General features: G+C 51.0%; 2 protein-coding genes across 2 annotated transcripts; both read right to left on the bottom strand.

Annotated features, from left to right (window-relative positions):
* Nucleotides 1-186: 186 nt before the first annotated feature.
* Nucleotides 187-2,453, bottom strand: LOC117839463 (remorin 4.1). The gene is made up of 2 exons (XM_034719800.2): nucleotides 1,418-2,453; nucleotides 187-792 (listed from the first exon to the last, which is right to left on the bottom strand). Exons 1-2 carry the CDS (start codon nucleotides 2,084-2,086, stop codon nucleotides 601-603), a joined length of 861 nt encoding a protein of 286 aa, XP_034575691.1. The 5' UTR covers nucleotides 2,087-2,453; the 3' UTR covers nucleotides 187-600.
* Nucleotides 2,454-11,134: 8,681 nt separating this feature from the next.
* LOC117839978 (uncharacterized) lies at nucleotides 11,135-13,461 on the bottom strand. Its single transcript, XM_034720428.2, has 3 exons — nucleotides 12,178-13,461; nucleotides 11,573-12,086; nucleotides 11,135-11,463 (listed from the first exon to the last, which is right to left on the bottom strand). The coding sequence occupies exons 1-3, from the start codon at nucleotides 12,930-12,932 to the stop codon at nucleotides 11,269-11,271; spliced, it is 1,464 nt and encodes a 487-aa protein (XP_034576319.1). The 5' UTR covers nucleotides 12,933-13,461; the 3' UTR covers nucleotides 11,135-11,268.
* Nucleotides 13,462-15,296: the final 1,835 nt, after the last annotated feature.

Here is a 15,296-nt window from a genome sequence, read left to right as displayed (position 1 = left end):
TGATGGGTCGCGATGATGTGCGTGCGACTGCTAATGCCATTCAGACACATGATGTGCGATGATGGTTCTTGATGATAAACAGACATGTAAGAACAGTAGCTTCTGATCATGATACAGGGTGACCAGAAGTTAATGCACCAATCATGGTGACAATCGTATGCAGATTGTAGCAAAAAGGCAAGAAAATCACGAATGAGGTATTGAGGTATTGCAGTGATGTGGTCCTATTCTCTGCACAAGTAATAAGCTCTTGGAGTGTTGGGTTTCTGAATGTTTGCACGGTTACGCAAACAGATCACTCAAACACCATACGGATGGATCGATATACAAGCCAAACAAAAAAGAGAAGAACGGCCGCTCTGCGCTGCGATGGATGATGGATCACAGGCATCACATGGGCGGCGACAGTACATCGTATACAAATCTTTTTTACAATTAGGGTTCTCGGATGCAGCGGCATACATCGTCACACAAGCTTGCTACTAGCTAGTAGCTATGATGATCGATGCCTCGATGGAGCAGCAGCAAAGCAGCAGGGGTTGAGCACACCGGTAGTGATGGAGAACTGAAGGGACGGCGAGGCGAGTGCCGGGTCGGCGGCTAGAAGAAGGAGCGCTTGGTGGGCACCCTCCCGACGGCCTTCATGAAGTTGGCGAGCTCCAGCACCTTGGCCAGCTTGAGGCCCCGCTTGGCCTCCGCCGACGCCCGCTTCTCCTCCGCCTTGCGCCGCGCCTTGGCGATGTCGTTCTGCGTCTTCTCCAACGCCTTGGCGCGCTGCTCGTCAAGCTTCCTCTGCGCAACACAGGGAGATCCATGTGTGAGTGAAAGCGAGCCATTTTTGTTAGCAGACGCCGGTCACCTTCGCTCGGAGATCAAAGTGAACTTCAGGGACAATAAGACTAAGCATGTACGAAACACACGATTGAAGTTGGTTGATCTTTTGCCTTGATGGAAATTAAGTTCCGAGAGCAAAATCGATCCATATTTTCCCCTTGTAACAGGACTGAATATTCAGAGTTGCATGAAGAAGATAGCTGTACCCCTCTGCTTTCAGTCTATCCGTCAGAAATCTCACAGATGCCTACTGCATCGATAATGAGGTTGAATATATACAGATTTGATTTATAGTACAAGACAACAAAATCGGCGAATTGATTTAGTATATCATGTTTAACTATTTTCCTCTGCTCGTGAAGAACTTTGTTAAGCTCTACAGGCTACAGCAGATATACTATGTCAGAGTCAGACTCGGTTCTCGCAATTTTGGAATTAGGATGCAAAGTTCATACCACGTTGCAAGCAGTTATGAGAAACTAATCTAGAAGACAACAATTTTTTAGATAAATTTCCTTCAATCAAGAGGGGAAAAAAAGGGATAGGGGAGAGTTTCGTCTGTCGTTGATTGGATTTGGATTACCTCGATCTTCTTGAGCCAGGCGGATGCCTTCTCCACCTGCTCGGTCTCCCATCCGTTGATGACCACCTCCTCCCGCTTGAAGCGGTTGTTGATCTTGGCCACCTCCGCCGTCTGCCACGCCGAGACCTTGGTCTCCACCTCCTCCTTCTTCACCTGGCTGGCCTCCACGTGCGCCGGTGGCGGGGGCGGCGGCCCCGCGGGCACCACCTCCAGGCCGGACGCCCTGGACCTGGCCGGCGTCGCGATGGGGTGGCTGTCCGGCACGATGGCCAGCGGGTTGGTCTCCTCCAGCTCGTCCTCGCCGATGCTGGTGAGCTGGTCGGCGGTGCCGTTGTCGTACCCGCCGCCGCTGTTGGCGTTGGGGCCGGTCTGCATGGTCGCCCCGGCGGCGACCATGGCGGTGAACTCGCGGCTCATCGTCATGTACTGCTCCTCGGAGGAGTAGGAGCGGTGGCTGGCGGTGTCCCAGGACGCGGCGGAGCCCGTGCGCGCGGGGGGTAGTGGCGTCGGCGGGTCGGGGGTCAGCGGGTGGATGTCGCGGAACGTCGTCGCGGCGCCCTCGCCCCCATCGCCGTCCTCGTCGTGGCTACTGCTCGGCGCCGATGGCACTGGCGGCGGCGCTGCTGCGGCTGCGGCTGCTACTGCCGGTGCCTGCTGCTCATGCAACATGTGGTGGAGGTCGTCGTCGCCGGCGGCGGGGAGCTAATAGGCTGCACCATGCATGAGCAGGGCCGCCGTGCTCGTTCTTCCGTGGATGGCGCTGGTGGTGGTGCGTGGCTGTGCCCGGCTCGACTCGGTGCGCTGGAGTATATCAAGAAGGATGGCTGGGCGGATGGGCAACCAGGCAGAGGCAGGCCGGGTCAAGCGATGGCCATGGCTGATTGTCCATTGGCGCGCGCGGGTGACACGTAGCTGTCGGGGGGAATCCGCCAAGTTCTCATCTTCTCAGCTCAGTGCATGCACACGCAGTGTGTGGGGGTGGGGAGGGTGTGGTGGTGACCGGTGACCGGCGAGGCTGGGTCAGTGTTCCTGGGCTGGCTCCCCGCGCACCTGGAGATTGAGGTGGGAGCTTTGTTTAGTTCCATCGATAGATCGCCCGAATGTTTCGTGACTGCAGCAGCTGGACACTTCCAGTTTGCAAGTTGCAGCACTCGTTGGCTGTTTAGGTAATAACTGGCTGGTGAAAGGTTCGGCTGTGAGTTTGGGAATTGGGATGCTGGATTCTTTCCTAAATCCTATGCTACATGGATAAAATGAAAATCGGACCGAATTCTGTGAGTTTCTTGTAAAATCCCTGCGTTCTAGTGAAAAGCAATTGGGATGCTGATGGAGAATCTTCTCTTCGCCTTTTCTCCTCTGGCTTCTTGTCGCCTAGCTAAGGACTAGTAAAACACGTGTGACGGTCAAATTAAGCACAGGATCATGAAAAATCTGCCCATATCTTTAGAATTTTGAACTAATGACTTGACAGGATGAGTGCAGTTTGAGCCAATTTTAGACAACTGAAACGCATGGTACGAAAACGCATGCTGCGCAATACCACGTTCCCAGCGTGCACATCGCAGATCCAGCTTTGCAAACTCTACTGATAGTATACTCGCAAACTCCCTAGCAAAAGTAGGTAGGTGCTGGTGCTGGTGTGTCGATTAGTTAGTAGGTGTTCTGCTTTATCTGCATTATCGCACTAGACCAAGCACTAGAAGAGAAAGAGGGGGAAATTTTTTGAAAAAAAGCCCAATCCCCTCCTCACGTCTTTTGGATTTCTTTATCACAATCTGTATGGACCAGGACGATAGCCAAAAAAAGTCGACGGGATTATTTATATATGAATTCATTCATAATCGGTTCAATTAGCTACTAGTCATCGTCCAAAATCATCATCATCACCATCATCGCCGCGAGCCACGACGGCACCTAGTTTAATTCGCGAGCAAGTATGCTCCGTCCCCGTCCTCCGGCGCGGCGAGGTGGAAGCCGGGGATTGGGATAGGGTGGCCCAGCCGGCCGCGGTCGTGGCGGGCCGTCGCTTTCCCCCTTTTCCGCGCGGGATAAGCGTCGTGCGTGTGCGCTTTGCCTGACGGAAAAAAAATTTACGTGCGGGGGCGGGCGGCCAACGAGCGGCGCCCACGCGGCCCGCGCGTCGCTCGCCGGCCGCTTTCGCCTCGCTCCGCTCGCCAGGGCCGCCTCGCTTTCCTCTCGTACGCCCCTCCTCTCCTCCCCTCGCGCGAGCGCCTCCCTCGTCCCGGTCCCCGACCCCAGAGGGGTTGGATTGCTCCGTCCGTCCACCGGCGGGCACGTGTGCGAGCGGGGGTTGGCTTGCTTGCTACGGCCGCGGGACGTGTACACGGCGGGTGACGCGGGGGCTACGGGTGGGGACAAGCGGGCGTGGCCAGCCAGCCAGCGGCCGTCGCGCTCGTCTCCGCGCGCGCCACCGAGTCATCACGGCACCACCATGCCGCGACGCCGATGATGACGCGGGGTATACCAGTGGCGGAGCTTGAGCAGCTAATCTGCTTTTAAAAATCGATGAACAGCAGCAGGTTTACTGTTCACGCAATGGGGATTTCCATTGGTCGCCCCGGGGGGGGGGGGCATGGCCCACCTTCAGCGCGGTATACCATTGGTTTTGCAGACGCAGAGACGTTGCAGTCAGAGAAAACGACCTCCATCGATCGGGGTGCCGCCATGTCATCTGCTTAACTAGCTGTTTACAGCTAGCAAATAAAGGTAAACGCGATCAAGGACTAATCTTTTTTCTGCTCTTTTTTTTAAGTGTGGGTTTACTGGTGCTTGCTGGTAATGGATTCCAAGCTTTCGCGTCATCATTCATCAACGAATGAAGTAGTGGCCAGGCAAGCCAAGCGAATCAAGACTCTGTGCTGATCGATCGAGCAATCATTGTACCGGCTCGATCGACGTCCGAACAGCAGCTTAACTAGACTAGTATTTTTATTTCTGGAAGCTGGAACACATGTTGACGGATTATTCATCACTTGGGGGTTTGTACAGATCGTGCTCCCCGCTAGTGCTAGCCCGCTAGGCTGCCGCCTGCACTCGACCGATCCATTCATCTCTTTGCCTTTTATTTGTTTTCTTTTTGCAGCGGAATAAAATAAGAGGCTTTACCTACCAAAAGCAGAGGTTAGTTAGAGCCTGTTTGGATGCAGGCCGCTAAAGTTTAGCACCTGTCACATCGGATGTTTGATACTAATTAGAAGTATTAAACATAGTTTAATTACAAAACTAATTGCACAAATGAAGTCTAATTCGCGAGACGAATCTATTAAACCTAATTAGTTCATGATTTAATAATGTGGTGCTACAGTAACCATTTGCTAATGATGAATTAATTAGGCTTAATAGATCTGTCTCGCGAATTAGACTCTATTTGTGTAATTAATTTTGCAATTAGTTCATATTTAGTCATCCTAATTAACATCCGAATATCCGATGTGATCCTTCTAAAATTTAGCCCTCGTATCAACCACCCCTAAGCGCTGCACGATATCGCTGAAAACGAATGAATGGACGTGAAGGAGCAAGAACACCAGCGCCAGCAGCCAAAGGGACAGGGTCCCTGTCTCTGACACTGTTGGCAATTGGCATGCATCCGTCCTATCACTAGATACTGATCAGTCGCTGAACCCGTCTGTGAATACCGTTCACATGCTACCGAGCCCTTGTTTACTTCATCCCCAACTCCCAACTTTGACACTATGCAAAAAGAAGATTCCCCATCACATCAAACTTGCGGTGCATGCATGGAGTATTAAATGTAGACGAAATTAAAAACTAATTGCACAGTTTTATTGTACTTTGCGAGACGAATCTTTTGAGCCTAATTAGTCAATATTTGGACAATAATTTACAAATACAAACGAAACGCTACAGTGTGCTACAGTGCTGTAACAGTAATTTGGCACCTCCCAACTTTGCCAAGTAAACAAGGCCTTGGAGAGTATTTGATACGCACAGCTCGAGACGTCAGCAGCAATCATGTGCCACGCGTGTACCAGTCTGCGTGTGGCCTCTGCAACAAGATTGCAACCGTGGATGGAATGGATCATGGATGATTGGATGGGATGAACGGTGAATGCCATCATGAGGCGTCCCCTCCGGCTAGGGGGTCGCCGGGTCGGTGCCCCCGTCGGCGGGACAGTCGTCCTGGGCACGCCTTGACTGCGGATGGTGAAAACGTTCCATCTAACAACCATCACGGCCATGATGACTCTGCGTAGTCGGTGTGCCTGCTGCTCGAACTGCCACTTAAATGGATCGATCAGGCGGGTTACTACGAGCTGGATCAGACTTGGGCCTACTTTTTTACTTTGGGCTAGGCCCAAGCTTTCATGTAATAGCCTTTTGTGTACGCTTTTGTCGCTGATGGATTTTTTTTTTCCCCAGCGAAATATCAGGCCAGAGGTGTGCGCGCGCGCAGCACTGCAGCTCAAACAAACCAAAAAAAGTTGTTAATTCCTTTAATATGTCCACAGCTCCCACTAAAAAAAAAATCTGGAGCTAAGATGAACAGATTTTAAAATTCTTACAGCTAGAGCTGCGCGTCCAATGGACCATCTCCATGACAAAAACCAAATTATGTTCGATCACAATCGGTGTTCGGTGATTTGTGCTTGGTTGCCACCGTCGCTTAGGCCATATGTCTATTGTACATTTTCTTTGACCAAATTATGTTCGATCACAATTGATGTTTACGTCTAACGTTATAAGCTATTTGTTAAGTGTAGTGCATTTCTGCTATGCTCTTTATATGACCATAGCATAGGCCTTTCCCGACCATGGTGAATTTGTGAAAAGGTAGAAAGTGCAACCAGTCTTACAGGAGATAGACAAATCTAGCTAACAAAAAATAACACGATTATATTGTCATTGTACTTCTCATAAACACTTTAGGACGTAAGATGGGTTGGAATAAGGGGATCAATCACTTTTTTTCATTACTACAACTGACGTAAATGTACACGCCACGCACACATCTACAAGTATGCTTGTATCACATGCCCAAAAAGTACCTGTGTAAATTGAGGTCCATGTGATTTAGATCCTGATGAAGTTGTACATCACAACTTCGAACACCACCAAGAAGTGGTTTTGACAAAGGAATCCACCCTCTCTTTATATTTATCACACACACGCATTTTCTTTCTTTCTTTCACTTTGTGTGGCAAAACCACCCAAATTAAACCAGTTTAAGTATGCTAACCATCCTCTTAATAGTTAATCCAGTCAATACACACTTAAAATGGTGTAATCTGACAGTCTGTTAGGTCAAGCCCGATTCAACCATTGAATATCTCGATCAAAATAATACACCGCAAGTTTCACACGAAGGTGAGCAGAGATGATACAAACATCACAGAGTTTACATAAATTAATGTACAACACTTAACTTTTACAAACAGAGATTAAATACACGAATGATACAGAGCTTTTGAACACACAACAAAAGAAACTTGAAAACCAAAGGTAAAGTTAAGCTAGACGATAAACTAACAACAACGACATGCAGATGACAACACATCGAGCCCACCGGTGTGCCATCACAGGGAAGCAACCTCACCTGAAATAGGGTCACAACAACAACCTTGTGTATACTAATACTCAGCAAGACTTACCCAACTATGGCGTATACTTAGCCGACTATTAGTATGCAAGGCTTCTGGTTTGCTGGGTTTCTTTCTGCAAAAGAAACTTACTACAAGTAGATCCTTTCTTTCAATATTTTAGCTCAAGTTTAATATGTAGCAAGTACCAACTAGGTTTGCATAACTAACTTAGAGCAAGTATGGTGCACAACATTAATCATTAAAGAATACCATAAACATATGTCATATCATCACCATTCCATTTTCATTCCACTTCTTTACTAAGATGTGACTAAGAGATCAAGGTTCTCTTATCTGAGAGGTATAGCGAATCGATCCGATTTTATCCCTTATAAGGTAAACCTAATCACACGACATACGCACGTCCCGTCAAGCTGCGCATAGCAACCGTTCTCTGCATGAACGCCAGCATTTGAACTGCCCCGCGACTCTTAAGTACTAGTCCCCATTGTACCTCCCAGGGTCAGTCATGAGTTACAGACTAGTACATGAATAAGACAACGATATCAAGCTCAATCTACTAGCGCACACGAAGGTACATAGGTTTACCGGTTTCGACTACCTCCTACTCCCGGCATGCAATCAGTACTGTTCAAACTCGATCAGCACATCCAACAATGGTTCGAACCTTAATTGACACAGGCGGAGGTTTACTTTCAATCCATGTCATATCCTTAACCAAACTCGTCTCCACTCGATCTCTATTTTTCTTTCCTCACTGATTCATTCTTAAGTAACTTTTACCATAAATATCAAAGGTCCTATATCTCACGAGTGACAGGAAATCACTCGATTTCTAATGAATTCTAATTAAGCATGCCTACACATACTAGTAGGAATCCCTATGCATCTAAGGTTTCAATCAACAAGTAGAAACTTAATGCACAATACTTAAATAAATAACCATTTAATACTGAAATTAAGGGTTATGCTCTGAGGCTTGCCTTTCTACTACTCGGTGTTAGCACTAACAAGGCCTTGGCCTTCCAACCTTGGGCCGGGTCTTCGGACTGCTCCAGCTGGTCCTTCTCTCCTTGCTCAGCCATGATGCAGTGCAAGTGAGTATGAATGCTTAACATTTTAAAACATGACTGGGTAGTCATTATTGAGCAAGTGCACAAAAGGACTACGCAAGGAAACATGGTGATGCAAGGTGATGATTAGAGTTGCAAGATATAATTTATACATAGGACAACAAGCTAAAACAGTTAGACAACCCTATAGGATTATTTAAAAGGATCCCTTAATTGATTAAGCTATTAGCAACATGGAATTGCAATATTAAAGTCACGGGTTGAGTAACAAATATGATTAAATTATACTGATAAAGGACAACAAAACCAGATCATGACAGTTGGATTTACATCAAAATCAATTTTCAACATTTAAGTACAAATTAAACAAGTTAAGTTATAATTAAACACAATAAATCATAAAAGGCATGTAAATCATCTATAAAAATATGGATAGAATTTTTCAGATATTTTATACATAAAAACTAGAGCAACAAAAGTGGTTTCATCATTTTATCATTTTTCTGATAATTACTATGCACATAACAAAATTAAGCCAGCACATAAGAGATAGCTTGAAAACAGTAGAAAAACCACATATTTCACGTATTCAAGTTATAGATCTGAAACACACATGATGCAACGAAGCTAACAAAACTAGTTTCATAATTTTTGGAGCAACCTACAATTTACCATGCATTAAACAAGTGTAGCACAAGATAAATTATAGAAAAAATATACAACAGTGACATGCACACACTCATTTTTGTTTGAAGCTAGATGGCATCAGGAAGCTATCAAAACTTATTTTGCATTTTTCTCATTTTTCTACAAATTACTATGCAATTCCAAAGTTTGCAGCTATTTGAATCTAGGAGAATAAAGAAAACTGAGGTCAATTTGCATCTAGCCCCTTATATCAAAAGTTCTCTTGCACATGGGTCCCTAAATCTTTTCCCATACATCCTCTCCTTCTCCGCTCTCTCTCACCCTCAACACACCCACGCACACAGGCACGAGCCGACAACGCATGGCCGGCCGTGGCCTTGGCCGGCGGCGGGGAATGGTGAGGTGCGGCGGCGCGGGAGGCAAAGGGGCAGCTCGCCGAGGCAGGGGATCTCACCAGCAAAGGGTCCGGCGGTGAGGAGGAAGCGGCGCAGCAGGGTCTTCGAGCGACGGCAGACCGGCGGATGGGGAGCGGTGCCGGGAGGTCGGCACGGCGAGGGAGAGCGGCCGGTGATGGACGCATTAGCACCGGGGCTTCACCACGACCCCATTTTGGCTGCTTGTTGGGGACGAGGAGGCCGGGGAGGTGGTGTTCGGCGACGACGCCCGAGCTTGGGCCGGCGGCAATGGTGGCTGCGGGATCTGACATCCCCGGCGCCAGGAGCTACGGCGGCGGACAAGGAGTGGTCGAGGGGGAAGAGGAGGAGGTCAGGAAGCCGTGGGAGGCGGCGATTTGAAGATGGTGGAGCGGAGGCCGGGGATTTGGCCGGTGGACGGGCTCTGCTCAGCTTGGTGTTTCCTCGGCTGGAGGAGGAAGAAGAAATGAGTGAGTGAGAGAGAGAGAGAGAGAGAGAGAGAGAGAGAGAGAGAGAGTTGAGGCTAGCCGGCTTGGGAAAGATGAGGTCACGGAAGTCATCGGCCCTGCTCTCACGGCCAGTGAACGAGGACGAGCAAGGACGGCCGAGCAATGCCATCGCCAGTACCGACAGGACGCCGGCCGCATGGGCACGGCATGGGCAGTAGGAGGAGGGAGAAAGAAGGAGACGACAGACGGGCCCGGCGGCAATTTGTTTTGAAATAAAGTTTCCCCCTTCAATGAGCAAGCTACAGGTGTCTAAAAATTACCCAACAATACCCATTTGAAAGGTAAAACCACAAATAACACAATGGAACTTGAATCAACTGCAGAGCTGATCAGGTTGCACACAATTGAAAAAGAAAAACGGTTAAAATTGAAATTTTACTGAATTTTTAACGCAAGCAAACATCAGCCAAAAATTATGCAAAAATTCTTTAAATTCATCATTTAGCATATAGTATTTAAATATATTAACAGGAGCCACAGTTATGTGGCCAGAATTTAAGTTACCTCACGATGTTAAATTTGGACAGCAACAACAATTAAAGAGCTTGACATGATGCTCAATTACGCTCTAATGAAGTTCATGATGCCTAAGATTAACACCCGAGGTGTTACACTTTGTAAGAAGGAATCCGCATACACATAAGGAACAAGAGTGGGTGTGGGGGTAGGGGGCATATGCATCCTGCTAGGCTCTATCACTGGTGAACATTCCTTACTTTTATACTTTCTTTGCTTGAATTGTTACATAGATTTTAGTAGATATATTCTTCTTGTGTATTTTCTATGTTTGAATTGTCACATAAATTATAGATAGACACATGCTAATATTGTTGGGCGATAAGTATATATGTATTGCAACCGTAATTTGGCGTCCACCACCGATGTTTGTTCCTTCTTTTCTCTAGAAGAAATGTTCTCAATATGTTTGCTTAAATTATATCATTTGATCCTACAACTAACGATCGTGATATTATGCAAGGATGGATAATTTTAGTTTTTCTTGTTACTTGGTTGCCACGTCGGTTGTCTGTTGTCACAGTGGGGTGTACGTGTGCATTCTCCATTCTTTTTGTTAGAATCCTGCCAACCTGTGTGGAACTAAAAAGGGCCGAAAGTACTAGCAGAACGGACAGGAGCATGCAAGTATGTCCTTTACAAAACTTGGTCTCAAAAACTTGTAATTTCTTTTTTTCCAAAAAAAAACTTGTAATTCCGTTGCTGACGAAGGAACGAAATTCCGGGGTCGTCCGGCATAAAAAGAAGGAAAAACTTCGAGCTGACTGGAATTGTGCCTCTCCATGCTAGTACTTACGATTTTGGGTTGGCCCAAGTGTTAACACAACACCATTTCATTCTCGTCCCGCTTCCTGTGTGCTTTGAAGACATTTTTTCATGCCCCAGAGCAGTGCAAATTGATCATCGGCACAGAGACATATGGATGTTTGATTCCTCAGAGGAAGCTAAAATGAGAGAATACCATGAACATAGATCACAGAACGTTGACACTGGTATAGCTAGCTGATAGATCCATATGCTGAAATGCGACTGCGAGCAACAAAGTGGTCGATGCTCCATCGCACGAATTCTCTACAGGACTGACAACTTACCGTGTCCAAAATATATTTACAACTTACATCGGAGCCCAAAGCTTCGCAGCAGTTTGCCCAGGCACCTCTTCGCCCGGGACTCTCGGCACTGCTTGGCCACGCCGCGCGCGCCACGCGTCTCCGCACCACCGACGCCGACGCCGGAGAAGATCGCACGGAGGCGACCGAAGTGCGGGCTCTTCCCTTCGTACGCCACCGCCCCCGGGTTCTCCTGAAACACCCCCAAACCAACCAAAGATAAGAAGAACGCATCGTTCGTTTCCGTTCAGAGTATCAGAGAATCCGCGTGTCGCGATTCAGCTGATCAGCACCGACCGTACCAGTACGTAGCGCTTCCACTCGGCCTCCGTGGCAACGACGACCCGGCGGCGCGCGTCGTAGCTGAACCGGCGGTGCTCCTTGATCCGGCTCACGGCGTCGAACTCGCGCCGGAACTCGGCCAGCCGCCGCTGCAGCTCGTCGACGGGGAACGCGGACCCCGTCGCCGCGTTAAGCTCGGCGCGGATGGCGCGCCAGTCGTCCGCGGTCAGGTCGCCCACGGACCGCCTGTCCCCGCCGCCGCCGCGCGTGTGCCGGAGCAGCAGGTCCAGGAACTTGGCGTCGTGCTGGGCCGTCCACACGTCCACGTGCAGCCGCGACAGGATCTTCCGGAGCGAGCGCCGCGACACCGGCTTCCTCTTGATGATGGCCTCCTCGCCGCCGCCACGGCCTCTCGCGGCCTCGTGGTGGCCATCGCCATCGAAAACAATCAGCTGCTGCTGTTGCTGATCGATCAGTTGCCTCGCTGTCACAGGTTGTTGTTCTGGCTGCATTTGCACGTTACGCATCTCCTGCCTTCCGCGTCGACGATCTATCGATCAGTCGAACATGCCACAGACATCACAAGTAAAGGAGTTCCACGTTGGAGCAACGGGTGCGTACGTACTGCGAGGAATCGGCGCGGAGGCGGAGGCTGAGGAAGACGACGGAGCCGTGCCGAACGCCGTAGTGCGCGACGGGCAGGGCGTCGTCGTCGAGGTGCCGGCCGGCGAAGAAGAGCCGCTGCATGTCCGCCGCGACGCCCTCCCTGGCCGCGACCATGCCCTTGACCTGCGCCACCGTGGCGGCGCCGTCGACGTCCAGCGCCACCCGCTCCCCGCGCAGCGTCCGCACCGTGATCCTCATCGTCGCGGTAGCTGCTGGTTCATCCAGCTCGCGACGGCTACTAGCGCGACCGGCGGCGCACGGCGCGGCAGGTCTCATGCGGCGAGGTGGCAGCGCGCGCGCGCGCTCAACGCGGATGCAATGACCAATCGGATCGGAAGTGATCAAGGGGGGCGTCGCGGAAGAAGAGGATTGGGGAGAAAAATAATGGGACAGATCAGAGGTGGAGGGGACGCGCAAGAAGGGTTGGGCTGGCACAGGGGCCAGGCGTTGCATGATGATCGCGAGGGAGGGAGGGAATAAAGCTGTTGGGGATGATGGCTGGAGGCGCCGACGTGAAGAAACGAATTTCCTTCCGCCGTCCTCTACGTGCAGCGCCGACCTGGGTGTTGTATCAAATCCCGTTACAGCGAGAAGAGTCGTTGGATTGGATGGCTCATCTATCATCATTATCATTCCGTCGGAAAATCTCGACCGTTGATCGATCGACTGTCTCTGGAATAAACATGCCCGTGAAAGGTGTATGGGCCGTCCCATCGTGAGTGGGCCATGCAAACCAGTCTGTCTTCGACTCCGGCCCACCCAAACGAAGGCTAACACCACTCTTCTGATGATAAAAGTGCAGCACGAAACACATCATCGAGATAGCAGTCCGACTGCAAAACGAAGCCAGTCTCCAGTGACGATGACCTGTTCACTTCGGCTTATAAGCCGGCTGAAAAGCTGAAACGACTGATTTGTTGTGAGAGGAAAACATTATTTGATGGCTGATAAGTCGACTGAATAAGCTGAAGCGAACGGCCCGATGAGTTTGTTTACCTGCAGTCACACACTTGAGGCCGCTGTTGGATTCATGGAGACCCGCAGGCTGCATAGTGCATAGCGTCACAGCATAAGGTGCATTCGTTCGACAGCTAGAACCAACGATGCGCGCCTGCAGACGAAGATTGGTTGAGACGAGCGGGCGCCGAGATCGGCCACGAGCACGCCGCGGTTGCCGCCGCATTCGAGGCGCGTCACCGACCTCCTCGACCTCCCTCCGACTCTACAAGCACCTGCAGGCTGCAGATCAAGGGAGGGAGCAGAGCACACGCGCATCGCTCTCAGCTCTATCTTGGAAGAACCCCACAAGTATTTCTGCCAATCTCACTTCTTCGTTGTGACGCCCAAAGCCATGTCCAGACTCCAGAGACAGAGAGAAGGCAGTCAGCCAAGAGGGATTGTGGATCGGGAACCTGGACAGGCTCCAACAGGTTTGCAAGCTCAATCGCAGCCTTTCTGGCATCTCCCAATCACCGCGCGCGCCGCTCCGGTCCTCGCTACGGGTGAGATGTATCATGTATGTGGAGGCTGGAGCTGGTCGGTGCTACGGCTTGAGCAGGAGAATGTAGTACAGGGCCTGGGCATTCCGGCGAGGAGGACGGCGGCGGGCGGGCGGCCGGGTGGGAGGAGGAGCCGAGAGTCCGCCGACCAAACCAGGGGTATTTTTGCAAATATTCGGATCGCGATTATCGCGATCCAAATTAGCGGGCATCGTCTAAATAAACGGATCGCGATCCAATCTAGGGGTCTTTTGCAATTATTCCAGGCCGGCGAGCTTGATCCCGCCGCCGACCTCCGCTCTCCCCGGCCGCCGCCGTGCATCGATCTCGAGCCGCTGCCAGGTTCACGAGCCCACCCACGCGCGCCGACACGGCTGCGGCTCAACCGGAGATGCCCGTGGTGCCCAGGGAGCAGAGCACAGCATCCACCGACGGCGACCGCCGGTGGCCGCTGCAGGCTGCCGCAGTCCGAGGGGACACGAAGAAAAAACACTACGTCTCTCGATCCACATCTATCTCTGGGATGATCGAGAAATCAAAACATTGATGAAATCTTCCGAGGAAAATTCTTCGCGGGCACGAGACGGACATGAAAAAAACAGAGATGAATTGAGTGCATTTCGAACATGATTGAGTCGGCGGGTTACCAAGATTCGGCGTCGGTCGGGCTCTTGGCCTTCTCTGAAGAAGATTCAAAGCTAGTTCCGAGGAGTCGTAGAGCTAAACTGGGCCGAGCTGATGTAGCCGCAAATCGGCCCGCGCAACGCTCCCGCCTGCCTCCCGCTGGCTCGGATCCAGCCGCTCGTTCACGACTCGACGGTTCCGATGACCCTAGGGGTGGACGGTAGATGAAATACCGTCCACCCCCAGTCCCCCAATTCCCCGTCGCCGCGGGCACTTGCCGTTCCGCCGCCGCCCGCTGGCTGCTGAGGGGTGCCGTCCGGCAGTGTGCCGCGCGGAACGCAGGCGCCTCCGACCGATGCAGATCAGCCAGCTTCCGGCTGGGATTTTCCGCCCCGGACGCGCAGCGCACGGGTTGTAAATGCCGATGGCCTCGCCGCGCCGGCGCGTCGTCCTCGCCCACCGCCACCGCCACCGCCACCGCCGCCTTTGCCGCCGCCGGGAATAGTTACAGCCTTACAGGAGACGCCTGGAACGTCCAGATGCCGCGCAAATTTTACGACGATTTTGAAGCGTACAGGTTTAACTCGTTGCAGACTTGCCGCCTCCATTGACGAGCCTGCGCGCACGGTGTGCTGTGCAGAGCAGCACGTACGGCGGCTCAAGAAGGTCGGCTGGAAGGACGTGCGTGTGGCAATCAGAATACTCAGTTCGGGCTCTCAGGCTCCCAGCTGTGTGATCGCCGACTTTCTTTGAGGCTTCGCCTCCGCCTCGCCTCGCCAGCCGCTGCCGTTTCTGTCGATGGCAAGCAAGAGTCCACGTGACGTCTATCGTATGCCATTGCCGCCTGAATCGCCGAGTCCGCACGCGCGATGAGTTCGGGTGCTGAACTGCTGATCAAGTCAAGGGAACTTCGGATCTCGCTTTTCGGATTCCGTTCTTCCCACTGCAGAATCCA

This window comes from Setaria viridis, chromosome 9 (assembly GCF_005286985.2).
Source record: "Setaria viridis chromosome 9, Setaria_viridis_v4.0, whole genome shotgun sequence".
NCBI classification, from domain to species: Eukaryota; Viridiplantae; Streptophyta; class Magnoliopsida; order Poales; family Poaceae; genus Setaria; species Setaria viridis.
The sequence above is the reverse complement of the archived record's forward strand: the minus strand, read 5'-3'. Positions and strand labels throughout refer to the sequence as shown.